Raw genomic sequence first — 19,286 nt, 5'->3', positions numbered from 1 at the left:
TTCTGATTCTTTCTCTAGCCACCTTCCCCCATTTTTGTGGGGAGACATCTTCGACCACACTCACACTGGCTGGTGCTACTTTTTAGCAGAGTGGTAGGACAGCTGACCTTGTTGTGACAACATTGTTTTGTTTTTAGTGGCAAGTGATGCTGGGTTTTTCCCCCCACCATGGGAGGGAGTGATAGAAAGTTTCCTTTTTTTTTTTTTAATGATAATATGAAATTTACCAACGAACCCATTTTGAGTATACAACTGAGCTGTGATAAATACGTTCCTACAGCTCTACAACCACCATTCTTCTCCAGAAACTTTTCATCGCCCCAAACTGAAACTTGGTCCCCACGACCCGCGAACTCCCCATTCCGGCCCCCTCCCCCACCACCGCCACCACTTTTCACTGTTCTGTCTCTGGAGCTGACCACTCGAGGTGCCTTATTTAAGTGGAATTCTATAGTATTTGTCCTTTGGGGACTGACTTCTTTCATAGAGTATGATGTTTCTTTCTTTTTTTTTTTTTTTTTTAAAGATTCTGTTTATTATTTATTTGACAGACAGAGATCACAAGTAGGCAGAGAGGCAGGCAGAGAGAGAGGAGGAAGCAGGCTCCCTGCTGAGCAGAGAGCCCGATGCGGGGCTCGATCCCAGGACCCTGGGATCATGACCTGAGCCGAAAGCAGAGGCTTTAACCCACTGAGCCACCCAGGTGCCCCAAGAGTATGATGTTTCTGAGGCTTCTCTTTGTTGTAGCAGGTGTCGCCATGTCCTTCTTTTTTATGGCTCAGTAATATTCCAGTGCACAGGATTCTAGTGTACAGAATGGTGTTTCTGCATTCATCTGTTGATGGACACTTGAGTTGTTTACGCCTATTGTCTGTTACAAAGAGTGTGCTATGAACATCTGTGTACCGATGTGTGATCGCCTGCTTTCAATTCTGGTGGGTTTCTTTTAACATAAATACATTTGTTTCTTTAAATAGTTAAGTCAAGGACAACACCAATTATGGCAAATTATGGAATAGGTGGTAGGCAGATCTGACCCAAAAGTTGTGAAGGGGACAGATGAACACCTGAAGCTTGAGAGACTGGACGGGGGGGTGGGGGGTGGGGGGTGGAGACCCAGTAGCAGCTGTAACCACCCAGGGTGTGAGGCTGGTGCAGCTCCATCAAGGGCACAGCGGTAGACAGGGACTCTTGGAAGGAGGAGAAGAAGAATTGAGGAAGATGTGAAGTCTGGTTCTAGGATTTTCAGCTGGGGGGAAATGGAAAGGTGGCAGACCATGGAGAGTCTGGAAGGGTCACTTGGGTGAAGGAGAATTGCAGACCTCCCCGGGCTCAAGAAAAGTCACCCCAGCAGTGGCGTGGTGTTTTCTTGGCAAGAGGAAAGTCAGGCTGCCTTGAAAATAAAACCCATTTTAACTCCGTACAGGCAGGTGTGTGTGCGAGGGGGCACAAGAGGGTGCTCGTTTAAAAATACAGAATCTCTGGGAGTCGGACCAGGGTGCCGTGTGCTCAGCACCCTTTCCAGGCAGTCTTGATTCACAGCCAAACCTGCCAATGGCTCGTCTCTGTCGCTGGATGCTGACAGGCAGGGCTGGCCCATGGTTTGTGACTCAGAGCCTCTAACCCCCTCTCGCAGAGGCCAACCTGGCTTGGCCGAAGGTTGCTCATTCCCCTCCCCATCCCAATTCCGGGCTCAGGTTGTCTTCCGGGAGCAGGGCTTGGGGGAAGCCCGTTGGACTCCTTTCCAAGTCACTGACTGCAGCTTGGAATGCTGGGACATGCAGAGGGAATGCCGCCTGGAGATGGGAGGGGCCGGGACGGCCGGAAGGGGGCTGGCTCTCTGGACTAGCACCCACCAGGCCTCCTCCCCCAGCTGTAGCTCTGACTGCTGGGCTCTTGCCTTCCCATCCCATCCCTCCCCTTGAACCCCTCACCCTGGGTCACTGGCCGTCTGGGCACATGCACCAGCTGAGGTCCTATCATGCAAATCCCAAAGGTTTTCCAAGTCTCCACAAGGTGCATGTCCTCAGTGGGGGTCCAGCCTAGATAGGTGGCTTGTCCCAGCTCTCAGAGGTGGAGGCGGAGGGGGTTTGTGGGGTTCTGTATGATCACCAGGACCCCTGGTGGAAAAACAGAATAAGCTTGCCTCTGGTGAGGTTCCTAGGAAGCAGACTGGGCTCAGAATTGAAGATTTGCACATGGGAGGTTGATTGGAGAGGCAAGGTGTGGGGGAGACATGCAGGGAGAGGGAGGAAGCAGGACTGGGGTGCCAGCCATAGTCTCTCCAGGGGCTTCAGACACACCCCTGCCCCCCCCCACCCCAGAGGGCGCTGGAGCTGGGACAGCTCTCAGGGTTACTACAAATTGAGGCAACAGACTGGACCTTTGCACCCCACAGGTCCCAGTCATCGGACACGGGTTCCCCTTGGAGAAGGGGTGTGACTTGGAGCTATGCCCAGAGTTAGAAGCAGGAAGCCCCTTGCCCTCCAGCAGCTGGTAGATGGGCACCCCGACCTCAGCCCCTTCATGGGTTTCATCGATGTTGTAGCAGATGCTACATGTAACATCACGCCAGTGAAAACTGTCAGGCCAGAGTAGCAGGAGGCCAAGGTCTAAACGCTCCTCCCGGGTTGCTTTTTAACCATACTCTGCAGCCCTCTTTCGGCAGGGGAGGTTGTGGGCTTTCCATTCCCTTTAGGCAGTGCCTCATGCTCTGAGATTTGCCTACTGATACGTTCGAGGTGCATCCTTGTGTTTGCGTATGCTCTTGGAACCTCTCCGTGGCGTTTTCAGGCGCCTGGATGTCCCCCTGCATGTCTAGCTTGGGGCGCTCGGAGCTCCTTCTGTTTCTGACTGTACCCTCTGAGCTACATGGCTGGGCGTGCGTCGGGTCTGTCGCTTCTGACCCTGCCTCCTCCTCCATGGGTCACGCTGGCAATCTTTGACTGCCCCTCCTTCAGCCACGGACACCCGGATGGCATCCACCTGCTGTCACCCCACACAATTCCACGGGTCCCCTGTGGGGCTGTGGGAGCATTTCTTTGCAAGATCTATCCCCAGCCTGGAATGGTGAGGTCGTTGGACCTCTGCCTCCTTTGGTATTTAAACAGGCTCCAGGCCGTACACCAGGGTAGTCTGCATACAAAAGCCCCACGGTTGTCAACCTTCGGCATCTTCCTAGCTTTCTAGTTTTGACCAGCAGTGCACAATCTAGTGGTACCTTGGTTGTTTTTATTTGGAAACTTACATCATTGTAGCACTTTCTGGAAATGTCACTTTAGGCAAGGCAGAGCAACATAATGAGGGAGGCACTCTGCCAACCAGATGAGGTGGGGTTCACAACTGGGAGAGGCTGAGGAACTTAGGTGAGGGCACATGGTTAGTGGGGAACTGAGACTTGAACCCAGAGCACGCAGTCCTAACCACTGTATTATTATCATCACAATTTATCTCCCTCTTAAAATATCATCTGAGCCTGCTTTGCAAGTTTCTTGGCAAGGACTTAAACCTCTTGAGGGCCCCCTGGAGAACTGAGCCCAGTGGGGTTGGTTGGTTGGTTGGTTGGTTTGTAGGAGATGCTCAGTAAATCATTGTTTTATAGATCTGGGTGAAACCCAGTGCAGTATGTCTTTTATAATTTATCTTGAGGACTAAGATGCAAGGGAAGAGGAACTTTGTTCAATTAGCCCCACAGAGATAATGACTGGGGGTTGGTCAGGGAAGATAAGGTCGCCCTGGGCTCCTGGCTTCCTGCCACCATCTGACCCCCAGAATCTGCTTATTGTGAGTTTGGGGAGCAAGGGAATATTGAAGGGGGACCTTGGGGGAATATAGAGGGGGAAGGCTGACAAGCAATGAGGTATCCAGAATCTCAAAATAGCCTCACTGAGTGGGCTCCGCCCCCATTTGGTGAAACTAAGGCTAGAGGGTCCTCAAGGCAAAGGCAGAGCTGGAACACAACGCCATTGTCTAGACCCACAGTTCCAAAGATCTTCATTCCTTCCTCAGGAGGAGAGGTAGAGTCAACACACAAGGAAGTATTCCTTCTCATGCTCTTTTCTCGCCGCACAGGGCAATGCCCAAGAGTTTGGGGGTAGCAAAGGTGACCGTTTCTCCCTCTCAGAGCCACCCAAGACCCTCAAGGATACACTCCCTTGTCTGGGGAGAGATCACCTGTTACATTGAGCCTAACCTCATCGTCCTCCTCTGTAAAATGAGTAGAATGAGGTCATCCACCTAGAGCATTTAGCACAGCTCCCGACACGGCACACTCCCCGCTGCGGGGAGGGACCACTGCGTCAGCAGGCACCAGCAGTCAGGTTACCTAAGGAAGAGGTAGAACAGTTTGGTAATCCTTCATTTCCCTCGGAGGAGAGAGAAATGAATTTATTCCAGAAACCATTTTGATGCTGACGGTCTTTCAAAGCCTGTGGTGTAGTACAAAGTGGGGACAGAAATGAAGCCCCAAGGGACTTTTGGTGGCCGGAAGATTAGGAACTTTTTCTCAACTTGGACGTGGAAGGTGGTAGCTCGGGAGGGAAGGGCGGGTTCAAAGAGGACCTTCTAAAAATACTGCCTGTTTACCAAAAAGACACAGACCACTTCTCTGCTGTTCCCCCAGACAACTTCTCAAAAGGAGAAATCGTCTTGTCACCCATGCCTCGTCACCAGGTGAGGGCATCTCCCCGGGGTGCCTGGGGACACAGAGTAGTTGGAAGAACTGTGGCTTTGGGGCCAGGCCATTGGCTCAGATCCTACCCATCTTCTCTCAGCCTTTTTCCTTAACTGAGCAATGGGAAAACGAATCACAAATGTGTGTGTTAGACTGAGCAGAATCAGATCCTCACATCAGGTCATGCGGGCACCCGTGGATTCTAGTTCTGTATCACTTTTATGCATAGAGAGAGCCTGCTGTGCATAGGAGCCTGCTGGGGTCTGGGGACAGGTGAGCTAGACAGACAAGGATCCTGCCCTTCCAGGACTGTGTGATTTGCCCTGTGCGGTGGCAGCTGAAGGGGACTTGCCCTCTGCAGTGAGGTGATTTGAGCCAGCTCTGTCCCATGTCCCCTCTAGAGAGGCACATGGAGGAAAGAGTCCAGCCAGGGGCCTTTGAGGCAGTTCCTAAACATCTAGAGACACAGGGGACATGGTTGTAGGGACGTTGAGAGGACTCAAGCCAAGATATAAGTCAAGTGAGGTGTGAATGGGAGGCACCGTGGCTTTGGGAGATTGAGACCAGACTAGACTCCAAAAATGAGCCCCAGGTCTGCAGAATCCTAACATAATGGGATTCCTTTGACTGTAGGCCTCTTGTGTGCCTCCAAGAGCCTTTCCTGGCCTTGCAGCGGTCCTACAAGGGAAGCTTCATTATCCTGACCTAGTAGTGGAAAAAATGATACTCAGAGAGGGGAAGTCACTTGCTTAATGCCTCCTAGCCAGGGTTCAAACTCAAACTCTCCAACCAGCCGACCTTGGACAAGCCATCCGATGGATGTGTTTGCGTATCCTCATTTATCAAATGGGCATTAAATCCTGCCTTCTCTCTAGAGCTCTTTGGGAGCTCAGATGGTGGGGGTGGGATGGAGGCAGAAGCCCGTTACGAGCTGGAGATCCCTTTCTATTCAAGACAGGTGCATAAAGTGTAGGGTTCGTCTTAGGGTAGCTGGAAGGGAGGTGCTGAGGTGTGTATGTTCTGGGTATCTGAGTGTGGATGTCATCTTCCTCTATCTTTTCTTCTTCATTTTCTTTGAAAGAGACAGAGCATGAGTGGGAGGGTTGGAAGCAAAGGGGGAATGAGAGAGAGAATCTTAAGCAGGATCCATGCTCAGCGTGGAGCCTCATGTGGGGCTTGATCTCAAGACTCTGAGATCACAACCTGAGCTGAAACCAAGAGTTAGATGCTTAACAGACTGAGCCACCCAGGTGCCCCAAGAGCAGACGTCCTCTTGTCTGGGTTTAGCCAATGTCACAGAAGCTGGGCCCGTGGGTGACTTTTCTCCAGTCACCTTCTCAGTGGTAGCCATGGGGGACATGAGAAGACCTCCCAGGCTGCACTTCTGGGGGCTTTCTTGTTCTTGTGGGGTCTCTGGGTCCTCCTTATGTAAAAGAACAGAAAGGTTGGCTTTGCAATGTTGTGACTTATGGAGAAATGAAAGAGAAGGGGTCCCTTCATCAACCTCACAGAAGTTAGAAGCAAATTAATGATCATTGACAATAATAATAGTGATGACCATGGCCATCCTCTGCATTTGCTCACCATGTATGTGACGGATGCCATTCTAAACCACCATTCACCAAGTGGCTCGCTAAGCACCAGTGGCCTTTCTGAGGGCGTTAGGAGAATTAACTCCCCTGATCCTTATGGGTTACCGATTAGGATTCCCATTTTACAGATCAGGGAACTGAGACTCCAGGAGGTTGATAAGATGAACTTGCCCAGGTTGTGGTGGGTAGGAATGGTTTCAGAGGCAGGCAGTTTGACTCCAAAGCTCACACAAGTTGGCTTGTTTCTCTTCTGTCCATGTGTTTCTCTGGGGTCTGATCGCATTTGGGAAGGCTGTCCAAAGTTTGAAGCTGAGCCCTCAACAGTGAGGCTGGGTTACAATTCTTCAGGCTTCTCCCCATTGACACCTCCTGCCATTACCCGTCTGTGATAGGACCTGGTTCCTCCCTAACCCTGGGCCTCGATAAGATGGGGGTTGTTCATTGAATGGAAACATTCTGATTGGCAAGAAAGAGCACTGGGCAGAGAGTCTCGTGCTGGGGGAGATCAGGTCCAGGCTTGGCCAGGGACAGGTAATGGGGCCTTGAGCAAGTCGCTTCCCTTCTCAGGGTCTCATCTGCTCTGTAGAGTGGAGGAGGTTGGACTTGAAGGCCCCCGGCAGACCTGTTACTCTGGGAATAAACAGTTTGGGAAACTTGACCAAAGTTACCCAACTCATTGGTGAAATGCCCGGGCTCAATCCAGAGCTGCTGCCCCCAGATCTGGCTGCCTGGAAGAAGAGGCAGATGGCTACAATGTAAGCTGTCCCTAAATACCGCAGATTGAGAAGGGGAGGAAGGCAGCGGGCAAGGTTTAGGGAGGGGGTTCTTTTACCTTCAGGAGAGAACAGATTTCTTCTCTAATTCTCAGGCCACTGTGCTGAGAGGAGTGGGAGTTCTCCTTCCCCCTCCCCCCAACCCCAGGCTTCGCTTCATGACAAGAAAAGGGTGGGGGCCCCCATCTTTCAGTTCTGCTTCCTCCAGTCATGGCTGGATGGACCTTTGAGGCAAGACTCTGATGTTTGAGTTCCTGCAGCCTAGGTCCCCCCCTCCCAGCCCATTATCCACAGACAGCCCCTGCCAGGGCCCCATGTTGGACTGGAAAGTTCATTTTCTGTGATATCCAGGGTCTGTGCAGAGACCCCCCCCCCCAATAGGGAGTGAGCTTTTTCAATGAGTCCAATGAAAAGAAGCAGCTGGAGGGTGGTGGTGAATTGTGTGCATGTGTTTCCCTAACCCTCCCCTCTTTGGTCCTTCCTACTTCACCTCCTCTTTCTTGTGGCCCAGGCGGGGCACTCAGAAGGCTCTGGCAGATCCTCCGGCCTTCGAGGCCAGCTCCCCTCCGGCCTCTTCTAAGAAACTCTGAGTCCTTCCAGCAACTGTCTGCATTTCATGTCTAGAAGGTTGAATGCCCTCCCCCGCCCCCGCAAAGATATGTCCACATCAAATCCCTAGAACCTGTGAATGTGACCTTATTTGGAGAAAGAGTCTTTGTAGGTGTAATCAGGTTAGGGACCTGGAAATAAAATCATCTTGGATTTTGCGGGTGGCCCTAAATCCAAAGGCAAGTGTCCTTTTAAGAGAAAGGCAGAAGATTTGAGACATGCAGAGGAGATGATGGGACCACTGAGGCAGAGATTATAGGGATCTGGCTACATGGTCACAAGGAAAGGAATGCTGAGGGTTTCCAGAAGCTAAAAGAGACAAAGAAGGACTGTCCCCTAGAGCCTCTGGCAACACCTTGGTTTTGGACTTCCGGCCCGCAGAATGGTGAGCAACGAAGGCTCTGCGGTTTGTTTTTTTTTTTTTTTTAAAGATTTTATTTATTTATTTGACAGACAGAGATCACAAGTAGGCTGAGAGGCAGGAAGTGAGAGGAGGAAGCAGGCTCCCTGTTGAGCAGAGAGCCCAATGCGGGGCTTGATCCCAGGGCCCTAGGATCATGACCTGAGCTGAAGGCAGATGCTTAACCCACTGAGCCACCCAGGTGCCCCAAGGCTCTGATGTTTTAAGCTGCTCCGTTTGTGGTGCTTTGCTCCAGCGGGTCTGGAAAATGAAGCTACTAGGGAGTGGAACAGGAGCCCGGAGGCAGGTGCATGAGGCTTCAGAGTGCTTCTACCCAGAAAGAGCTGTGTGTTATCAGCAATGTTATTTGGCCTCATTTGCAAAACGGAGACAATAATACCTATCTTCCCAGGCTGGTTTTTGTTTTGTGTTTACAGCTTTATTGGGATGTAATTCGCATAGCGTGTAATTCACCCATTTATTTTTTTTAAGTAATTATTTTTAGAAAGAGAGAGAGAGGGAGGAGGGGGAAGAGTAGAGAGAGTGGAAGACAGTCTCAAGCAGAGTCCTTGCTGAGCAGGGAGCCCAACATGGGGCTCAATTCCAGGACCCTGAGATCATGACTGGAGCTGAAATCAAGAATTGCACACTTAACCAACAGGGCCATCCAGGTCCCGTGCAATTCACCCATTAAAATGCACCGCTGGTGGTCTTTGTAGTATATTCACACAGTGGTACAACCATCCCCACATTCACTAAAGAATGTTTTTGACAGCCCCCGAAAGAAACCCCACCTCCATGATTATTTGCCCCCTGTTTTTTTCCTCAACTCTGTCCCAACCCTAGCCCATCACTATTCTACTTTATCTGTAAGGATTTGCCTATTCTGTACTTTCATACAAATGGCATCATACCATTCATGGCCCATTGTGTCTGGCTTCTTTTGATGATCATCATGTTTTCAGGTTTGATCCATGTTGTAACCTGTATCAGTACCTTATTCTTTCTCTGGCTGAATAGTATCCCATGGTTTGGATTTACCCCATTTTGTTGATTCATTTATTTTTTTTTTAATTTATTTATTTGACAGACAGAGATCACAAGTAGGCAGAGAGGCAGGCAGGGAGAGTGGGGGAAGCAAGCTCCCTGCTGAGCAGAGAGCCCAATGCAGGGCTCGATCCAGGGACCCTGAGATCATGACCTGCGCCGAAGGCAGAGGCTTAACCCACTGAGCCACCCAGGCACTCCTGCTGATTCATTTATTGAGAGAAACTTGAGTTGTTTCCCTGTTTCGGCTGTTATGAATTATGCACCTATGAAATTTCCCATACAAGTTTTTGCATGGACATGTCCAGAGTGTTTGGAAGGTTGAATGAAGCAGAATCGAAGGTATCTGATATGCCCTTCACCAAATGAGGAATCTTAGAATCTGCCCCGACTCCTGCAATTTACAGCTTAGGAAACTGAGGCATGGAGAGGAGCAAAGACTTGTTCGAGATCACCTAAGGTGGTAGAGCATAGCACTTAATTGCCTATGTTTGTATCAAAATCCCCAGCACCAAATCCTGGTTCCATGTGGAGCTGGGTCACTTTAGGTCCGTCATCTCCCCTCTCGGATCCTCAGTGTCTTCATGTGAAAAGCGAGGATAGTAAGAGTATCTACCTCATATGGTTTTTGATGTTAGAATGGAAAGTTCCAGCCTATGTGTCTGGCACATGGTAGATGCTCTACAGATCTCGACTGTTACCACGGCTGCGCCAGAGGTGGACCCTGAGTCTCCTGGTTCCCAGGTGTAAGAGGTCTTGAATCTACACTTCCCCAGTTCCCTTTCCTGTATGGTGGGCATCTTCCCAGAGTGATTATAAGTTCCTTGGGGGAAGGAGATAGGGCTTCCTCTCACCACTGCCCGGAGTGTGTAAGAAGTGCCAAATGAGCACTTCTGCTCGCTTTCTCCAGCTCTCCCAAACTCTGGCCTTCACCAGGTGACCCAGCTAGGGACTGTGGTGGGTGTTAATTCTCTACATCTTTCCAATGCTCCCTGCACTGACTGAATGTGTCTCCCTTCCAGGCAGTGGGCAGTGTGCTGCCATGGACCTGGGGCCTCTAGAAGGCGGGTACCTGGAGCTTCTCAACAGCAGTGCTGATCCCTTGCAGCTCTACCACCTCTATGACCAGACGGACCTGGCTAGAGAAGAGCTTGAGCTCTGCTCAGGTGAGCTATCCCTGCTCTGGCCCCTCCCCAGGTCCTTTCTCACCCCTTCCTCACTGCCTTTAGGGGGAGGCAGTCAGCAACTGGGGGTTGGGGTGTGGGGAGGCTGGGCAGGCGACATTCGGACCGCCGAGCTCTGGTCAGCACCACGGACAGCTCCAAGCGCTCCCCTGTTTCCTTCCGAAGGGCACTTCTTCCAGCCCGCACCACTTCTCCTTCCTTCCCCACCAGCCCTCTTCCCAGACTTTTCCTGCTTCATCCGTGGGTCTTTTCCCTCCAGAACCCGACATGGACACCATCAACTGCGAGCAGTTCAGCAAACTGTTGTGTGACATCGAAGGTGATGAAGAGACCAGGGAGGCTTATGCCAATATCGGTGAGGAAGCATTCTGAACCCAGAAAAAGGCCAGTTGAGGGGAAGAGTTCCTTTTTCTCTTTTGCTAACCTCACCCATTCACCACAAATCACAGCAGGCTCCTCCCTCATAAATTAGGGCAAGGGGGGTGGGTGGGATTGCAGAGCAAGAGCTAGAAAAGAGACTCCAGGGAAATGGAGAGATGACCTCTTGCCCAATGACCACCAGGAAAAGTCTTTTATATTCTCTGCCTCCAGTTCTATACCTTTTTATATTTCTTGCTCTCCTTGCTTCCTTCCACACAGCCCATACCATATACCCCTCCCTGTCTTCTCCCTCGCTCCTAAGCCAAATGACTCTAGTATTTGTAATATCTACCATTTGGGTTCATTTGTTGCTCACTGATCACTGTATGTGTGTTACTGCACTGAATCCATACAACAACAACAAAGGAAATAGATCCTATTAATATCTCCTTTTTGCAGAGGAGGAAATCGAGGCTTAGAGAGTTAAAGGAATGTACCCAAGCCTGCATTAGAGATAGCAATGGTCAGCCACGAGATGGAAAGCTAGGTCTTTCTCATTTCAAAGTCCTTCTTTTTAACCATGAAGAGGAAAGTGTCTAGGGTGGGGAGGTTCTCTAAGGCTTAAGCTGAGAGGCTTATCTTGCAGGTTTAAAAAGGGCAACTTTACTTCGAAATAAGGGCAGGACTCTTTGGGGAGAGGTGTTGCTGTTGGTTTTTGCTTTTGTTTTTTGGAGGGGAGTGGGGTAAAGTCTCCCTCCTTACAACTATCTCATAGAGTCTCTGTTGAATTAGAAAAAGATGCCCCCTCTTATGGAGGATAAAACCCCCATTTTTCCTCTTGCTGGGCAACCTTGTGCAGTCAACAACCTGCCCAACTGTTCTTTGTGGCCCTTTCCCTGGCAACCCAAGAGCCACATAACTCAGGAGGTCGTGCATAGCGTGAATGTGGCCAGTCTTTCCCCAGTCCACAGTTAATCCTGCCGCACACAAAGTGGAAAATGGAGAGTAGTAACTGTGTCTCAAAAATTACAGAACTGAGAAGTCTGCCCACTTCCTTTCCTTCTTGGGAACTTACTTGAGGAAGCAGAAGTGTTCGGTGTTGAGGACTTTCATATTCCTCACAGCTGGAGGCAGTGATGAAGGTTTGAGCATTACTTAGGATTTAGGAGGGTTTTTTGCAGGAAGTGGAAGCTGCCAAAGCAAGGGGAGGGGGAAGCTTCGTCCAAATCATTGGGCTTTCTCTGTGCTTCTAGAAAGCCAGGCTCTGGCCTGAGCGTGCAATCATTTGAGACATCTTGAAATATATGTAGAAAATGGCTTCCATATGTGCATGGTGGGTATAATAATCACACCTCCCTCATGGGATGGCTGAGGATAGGATGAGCTTCTCTGTGGAAAGTGTTTAGGAAAGAAAGGAATTTGCAAAGGGAGAGTCAGGTGCCCCGCCCACCCTGACCCAACTACCACCATCACCATCATCAGAGATATCAAGGTCACTGCTGCCCTTTCATGGCTCTCCATTGCTGATAAAATCAAGCCCTACCTTTCCCCCAACATGAAACTTTCCTGCAGACACCTGTGTGTGAGTTTCTCAAACACCTTTCCTCACCCCGTCCTCACTGCCCCAAACTCTCCGCTTTCCACCTCTCTGACTGTGACCGTCTGTCAATGTCTGGCTCTGAGATCCCTTCCCTCTGGAGCCCTCCCTGAAAGACCCATGCTGCCATCCGCTGTTTCCTCGGCCCTTTTGCTGTGATAGCTGTCTTTCCCTGGGCTCCCAGTCATGTAGCATCTGATATAAAGAACCACTGCTTCTTAATTGCCTGTGGTGTCCTGGCTACTGTATCTGATGCTTTAACTTAGAGGCAGAGCCTCTAATCCTCACCACGCATCCTTGGGTTGTAGGCATTTCTTATTCTCATTACACAGCTGAGGACGTGGAGCCCCAGAGAGGTTAAGTCATTGGTCCAAGCTTGCACAGCTAGTAGGGTTAACGGGGGTCAAGCTGGGATTGAAACTTAAAGCCCGTGACAACTCTACCACACTGCCTTGTACTACTTTACAGCAATAGTTAAGTTTTCATGGATGCGTATCATCCCTTCAACTAGATTGAGAGCCCATGAAGGTTCAGGGTTCCTTCATTAATTTGATCTTTGAGTCAGGAAATGCTGATTGAGCCCCCTGCCCCATGCATGCCAAGGCTGGAGGGTCACAGTTCCTTGGTGCCCACCCCAAGGCCAGGCACACAGTGGGTATTCAGAAAACTCATTGAATGACTGTTCTTTTCCTTGTCTGGGCAGCGGAACTGGACCAGTACGTGTTTCAGGACTCTCAGCTGGATGGTCTGGGCAAAGACATTTTTAGTAAGTTGGGGGGACTCTTGGCTCAGCCTGCATTTCCTTCCTTGTTCCTTGGTGAGCAACCTGATGACCTCCCTTCGAAGGATGGTCAGATCCTGCCCCAGCACACCGACAATGAAGGCTCATTTGGGGCATCCACTGACTGTGTGTTGCAGTCTCTCTCTTTTTTTTTTTTCCCCCCCAAAGTCGAGCACATAGGACTGGATGAAATAATCAGCGAGAATGTGGAGGTGCTGGAGGAAGCAGGGCAGAAAAGTCAGAAAAGACGTGAGTAAGCCCTTCTCAGATCTGACCTCAGCCTGCTTGACTCCTGGCCCTGCCTTGGCCCCAGAGCCTGCTGTAGCTCCCAGTGGCTTCCCTTGTTAAGTCCTGTCTGCTCTGCCTGGGTTTGGATGTGCCACCCTCCACTCCCCTCACTGGTGCTCCCTGGTGACCCAAGGAGGAAGCAGATAGCCCTGGGGCTAAGGCCATTCTCCAGGTGTGTCTCTAAGGACCTTTGGGCTCTGGCTTCTCTTTCATCCTTAGTTGTCACCCCTGTCTTTGAGGGAGGTGTCTTCAACCTTAGATTCTAGAGTCAGCAAGAACTGGGTATGGGTCCGGGTCTGTTATCTCTGGACTCTGTGGCCTTGAGCAAGTGCCTATCCCTCTCTGAGCCTCCTACTCAGTCTCCCTTTCTCCTTTGTCCTTACTGGCAGTCATCTTTTTATACCATCAGTTTTTAAATGCAAATTGCTGCCCTGCTAACCCTCCAATGGCTACCAAATACATACACAAGGCAGATATGATCTGACCCTTCCCACCTCTCCAAGCTTGCCATGGGGCAGGATACTCCAGCCACACTGGCTTCCTACCATTCCTAGAACTCATGTACCCTTTCCAGCCTCAGGCCTCACGTGCCCTTGGCTCTTGAGGTTCTATCTGGAAGGCCCTTTTCCCAATTCTTCCCAAGGCAGGCTCCTATGAATCCTTGAGGTCTTGGCTAACATGTCACCTCTTCCTGGAAGCCTTCCCTGACTACCTTTCCCCATGGATCACCTTGCTGATTTTCACCTTGTGTGTGTATCTCCTCGTCCCTTAGCACTTGTCACCATCTGGACTTTTTCAAATGTATTGCCTTTTGCCTGGTTCCCTGCTGCGAGAACCGTGATCTTGTCTTCCTTACTTATGAACTACACCCGCAGGATCTAGCACAGGGCCTCCAGTAGCACCTCAGTAAATGTCCACCGAGTGCGAATATCTGTAAAATGGGTTGAACAGTCGAGTGAGAGCTTACTACGTTCCAGACCACATATCAGACATGTACCTATTACTTGATCTGTCCACAGATAAAGCAGGTTCATGCTATAAAAATTCGAAAGGTGCAAGGATATTCAGTGGGAAAAAAAAATCTCCTTCCCACTCCTGTCCCCTAAGCCCTCAGTTCGCCTCCCTGAAAACAGCCTACTTGGCTGGTTCCCTCCAGGGAATTCCTCTTGCTGGCTTGCTTTGTTCATTTTATTTGATAGGTATTTCCCCCAGCATTTTACTGTGAAGCTTTGCAACATGAAATAAAGGTGAAAGAATCATACTGCAAATGTTTGCCTTAACATACCTCTGTCCGTCCGTCCATCTATCCCACTATCCATCCACTCATCCATTTGTTTTTTATTGGGAACATTTCAAAGTAAACCGCAGACACCAGTACCCTTCCCCGTAGGTCAGTTGGCATTCTCATTCTCTTTCAGCATGGAATTTCGCTGGGTGGGTGAACCGTGATTTAAGCAGCCCCTTGCTGAGGGGCGCGTAGGACTTTTCCCCGCTAGTGTGCTACTGCTCGATACTTAGCTCACCGATTTTCCATTCGTTCCTGCAGAGTAGGAAGCTCTGCCCCTGTGTCCCAGATGAGTGATCAAAGGCACACAGAGGTGGGGTGCCTGGGTGGCTCAGTGGGTTAAAGCCTCTGCCTTCAGCTCAGGTCATGATCCCAGGGTCCTGGGATCCAGCCCTGCATCGGGCTCTCTGCTCAGCGGGGAGCCTGCTTCCTCCTCTCTCTCTGCTTGCTTCTCTGTCTACTTGTGATCTCTGTCTGTCAAATAAATAAATAAAATCTTTAAAGAAAAAAAAAAAAAGGCTCACAGAGGCTCTGTTGCAAAACCACCGGGCTAGGGAGGGACCCCAAGCAGGTTGTTGTTGTTTTTGTTTTTATTTTCCTAAACTCAGAATCGTCTCGTGTCCCCTTTGTGGTTCTGCCTCTTCCAGTCCCTCACTGCCCCTGGGTCTTCAAGGTGGGGTTTGGGCACAAGCAGGCAAGCAGGGTGGCAAGGGTCAGGGGAAGGGGAGGGACTGGGAGCTGCAGGGCCACTTCCCAGCCGTTAAAGGCAGGGCCATAGGGGCTGCTGGGGTTCATGGGCCCCTCAAGGCTGGGACCACACCTTCCTTGGGGCGGCTGACCATGATGTTCTCTTTGCAGCCTTCCCAGAGGAGCTGCCCGTGGACTTGAAGCACAGGAAGCTAGGTGAGCAGGGTGGGGTGCACCGAGGGGGGTGCAGAGTGCGAGGCAGGGAAGCCAGCCTCTTCAGGAGCATGAACGAACTGGCAGTGGAAAGCCAAGGCTCAGAGAGGGGAGGTCACTTGTCCAAGATCACACAGCCAGTGAGAGGCGGAGCTGGGATTCAAACCAAGATTCGGTCATGACTCCGTTGCCCCTGCTCTGCCGTTTAAAGGCCGCTGGGAGATCCAACTTCTACAAAGCCTCTCCCCCGACACCCCTTCTTAAATTCTGAGTCAGAGTTGAGGCCCCACTTTCTGCCTTACTCCACTGCCCCTCCAGACCAGACCACACGTCTCCTTTTGGAGGGCAGCGTCACCTAGGGTCAGCTGGTCACCCAGCGCCCTCTGGTCTCCCGAGAGCCCTTCCCCAGGCTCACCGTCCCCCACCAGGGGCTGCGTCCGCTCCCTCCACCCCCCCTCTCATCCCACTCAGCTGTTATTGCGAAGAAGGTGGGGACCCTAGCCCCGAGGGGCCCAGAGTGAGGAAGCAGCTCACAGTCTAATGAGGGAAGCCTAGTCCCTGCCCTCAGAAAGTTCTGATCTGGTGGGGGAGACTGGGAGCCCGCCCCTGAAGAATCCAGAACGATGGAGAAGCGATTCCTGCCTTCGGACATCTCTTAGTCTGATGGGAGAGACGGGGTTCCTACTTTCCAAGACCACCAGTCTGATGGGGGAGACAGGAGCTCTGCCTGTGAAGACCCCGGGGTGATAGAGAGGTAGTTCCTGTGTTCAGAGAGCTCCCAGTCTGACGGGAGAAGCAAATGTCTATCCTCTTCGACCTGCTTACTAAAGGGAGGAGAGAAACCGCCCCACTCAGATGGGACAGCACAGGACAGATCCTGCCTCCTTTGGGGAGTGCTTGGGGCCTCGTAAGGTCCCCCCAGGGGCTCAGAGGCTGGCTGTGGAAGGTGGTAGGGGCCTGACCCAACAGCCAGTGACAGGGAGAGGGCCAGGGGGGTGTGGAAGGCTGCTTGGCACAGGGAAGTTGCCGACAGAACAGCTTCCCGCAGGGCTGGGAAGAGAACAGGAGCTCCCTGCCACTGCCAGGAGAGAGATCCACTCCGCTTCTGCGATCCTCCCCAGAAGGGCCCCGCCAGACGCCCCCTCAGATCCCACCCACGGTCCCCCGGATCTAACGTGGTCCTCTTCCTCACAGCCGAGCCCGTCACTGTGCCCATGGTGACTGGCACGTTCCTGGTGGGGCCAGTGAGCGACTCCTCAGCACTGCCCTGCCTGTCACCTCCTGCTGTGTTCAACAAGGAGCCAGAATCCAGCCCGCGTTGGATGGAGGAGACCGTCCTGATGCCTGGTATATTAGGGACTTGGGGGGGGGGGGTCCTCCCTCCCGGGGGGTGCCTGAAAAGTGGCCACAGCAAGGCCCACCAGGGACAGGAACCCTCCCCCCATGTTGGTGCCACCCAGATCCCTCCCAGCTTGTCCCATCCCTCAGGGTCCCCGTCAGCTCAGCCTGTGCCCAAGAATGTGCCTCCACAGGAAACCTCCCTGGGAGATAGAGCCAGGAATCCCCTCCCGTGAGGGTGTTTGCCCAGCAGCCATCTTCGTCCATCAGCGATGAGCTGAGCACCTTATCTGCCCGCTCACTCTGCTGGGTGCTGGGGACAGACACAGCTGCTGCTCTGGGGGACAGTGGAGCCCTTTAGAAAGAGAGTCAGGTCTTAACTGCAGAATCAGAGAACGGGATTATGAACACTGGTGCTCACTGACTTTGTCTCCTGCAGTGCCCCCTTCCAGTTCCTTGCTGGGGTGCCTCAGCCTTCCTGCTGGACCCATTCAGATTGTCCCCAGCCTCCCCTCTCTGCCCCAGGGGCTCTGGCGGATCTCAGGGCCTGGGACAGGGGTGTCCAGTATGGTCATCTATCAAGGTGAGTGTTCGAGACCTAGCCTCCCCCACCCTGCCCCCTCTTGTGGCTATCTGAACACTCTCTGCCCCCGTCCTCCCCCAACCCCAAGCATTTGACACCTTCTCATAATCCTCCCTCCCCAGAACACCCTTCTCTGACCCCCTTTCCCATCTATCAACAGCATAAGAGCAGAGATCCCTGAGGTGGTCTGGGTGAGGGACCTACTCAGGGGCTGTAACTTTCTATGTATCTATCTCTTTCCCCCACTAAGCCTTAGATTTGCCTTTTTTCCCCCTTTGTGTTAAACCTTATTATATTTAAAAATCACATCAATACTTGCTCATTCACAAGCCAAACGAAATGAGAGGCTTACAAGAGTCACGGAGGCTCTTCTGCACTCTCTTAGCCTAGCGTGGTGAGCGGTTTTGTATGCCTCTTTGCGTGGCTTTTTTGGAATTACCTTCTTTCTTGATCGGCAGGCTGGTCCCTGCTGACCTCCCCCACTGAGGAGCTGTGAATTGCCCAGGGCAAGGCTCCTTTGGGTTCTCAGGGCTGGGAGAGAGGATGAAGTCAGTGGGCGAGACTGTCACCCTAGCCAAGAGCACCCTTTAAACGTTGGAGGCTGGGTTTTTTGTAGAAGGCACTGGTGGACCCAAAGCAAGGGAACATGCCTGACCTGACATCCAGGCCAATGAGCACTGATTGCAGAGCACGATGAGTGTTACTGTAACAGACTGTGCCCATTTCACAGATGGGGAAACCAAGTCGCGGTGAGCTAGGTGTAACTCCAGAGTTCTTTCCTCAGTCCTGTCCTGAGAGGTCTTCCTTTGGAAGTTCCCCAGTCTCCTCCCCAGACTTCCCAAGCTGAGACTGATCTCCTTTGGGATCGAGGGGTGACCCAAGTGGGGCCCGGGGTAGATACCTGGTTGTTCTGACCCTTCCCTTTGTCCCAATATAGGCGAGATGCCCCAGGCCAGCCAAGTGCTTCCTTCCAGTGGCCCAGCTGTGCAGAGCCTCCCCAAGTCTCCAGATCGGCCTGGCTCCACCAGCCCCTTTGCTCCGTCTGCAACTGACCTTCCTGGCATGCCAGAACCAGCCTTGACCTCCCGTGCAAATACAACAGGTAAGGACCCTTGGGGGCTCGTGGGAGTTAAAGGAAGCAGGACAGAGGCCCTGGGCGAAGGCATCATTTCAATCAGGTCCATGAGCCAAGCTGTCCACAAGGACAGGCAGGCTGTGTTTATAGGTAAAACAAGGCAGGGTGGTCTCCATGGAGTGGAGGGCAAAGGAGAACCCATGTTCCACCTAAACTGGACCACTGGCTTTCCGCTGCTTGCCATTGGGCACGAAACCAGACCCAGTGCAGCCAGACCTTCTGAATGGTCAGCAGAATCTGCAAATTCTCCGTTTTTACATAGGTACTATGCTTTTTAAACCCCGGGTTAAAATTTATAAAGCAGCGCTGGCCCAAGAAAGGCCTCTTTGAGTGGGATACAGCCTCAGGTCACTCCCTTATGACCATTGTCTCGGGGGAGACCCAGCCCCCAGCCTCCCCACCCGCTGGTTCTGCCTTCGGAGAGGACTGAATGTCCCTGAGGCAGGAAGGTCCCCGGGGAACGCCCTTCACCCAAATTTCTTCATCTGCAGAGGACCAGAAGTCCCCTACCCAGGGCCTGGCGACTCATGAGGTCTCCAGCAAGCCTCCGAAATGGCCTGGTGAGTGAGAGGGGGCGGACTCTCTGTGCCCTGGGGACGTCTCTGCTCCTTTGCTCCTTCTGTGAGCAAATCGTGTGTGCGGAGGTCCCGCCCTTGTAAGCCCTCGCCAGGGGGTGGGGGTGGCATCTGGTTTTGCTGACTCTGGGCACGGGGGTGATGGGAGGTGGGATCATGAGACCAGG

The 19,286-nt window shown here is 51.9% G+C and overlaps 1 protein-coding gene across 9 annotated transcripts in view; it reads left to right on the top strand.

Annotated features, from left to right (window-relative positions):
• Positions 1-19,286, top strand: part of CIITA (class II major histocompatibility complex transactivator) — a 45,665-nt gene that overhangs the window by 12,629 nt on the left and 13,750 nt on the right. For all 9 annotated transcript variants that reach the window (XR_014306362.1, XM_082714124.1, XM_082714123.1 and 6 more), the window contains 9 exons: positions 10,116-10,259; positions 10,537-10,632; positions 12,938-13,000; positions 13,184-13,264; positions 15,447-15,491; positions 16,683-16,835; positions 17,266-17,409; positions 18,347-18,511; positions 19,036-19,104. Coding sequence is in view for 8 of the 9 variants with exons in the window: in XM_082714124.1 (XP_082570250.1) it covers positions 10,116-10,259; positions 10,537-10,632; positions 12,938-13,000; positions 13,184-13,264; positions 15,447-15,491; positions 16,683-16,835; positions 17,266-17,409; positions 18,347-18,511; positions 19,036-19,104 (960 nt within the window). In the remaining variant the exon portion in view is untranslated. The remainder of the gene's footprint in view (positions 1-10,115; positions 10,260-10,536; positions 10,633-12,937; positions 13,001-13,183; positions 13,265-15,446; positions 15,492-16,682; positions 16,836-17,265; positions 17,410-18,346; positions 18,512-19,035; positions 19,105-19,286) is intronic.

The sequence above is a fragment of the Mustela nivalis genome, assembly GCF_964662115.1.
Source record: "Mustela nivalis genome assembly, chromosome: 19".
Classification (NCBI taxonomy): Eukaryota; Metazoa; Chordata; class Mammalia; order Carnivora; family Mustelidae; genus Mustela; species Mustela nivalis.
Note: the sequence above shows the minus strand (reverse complement) of the source record. Positions and strands in the feature narration are given on the sequence as shown.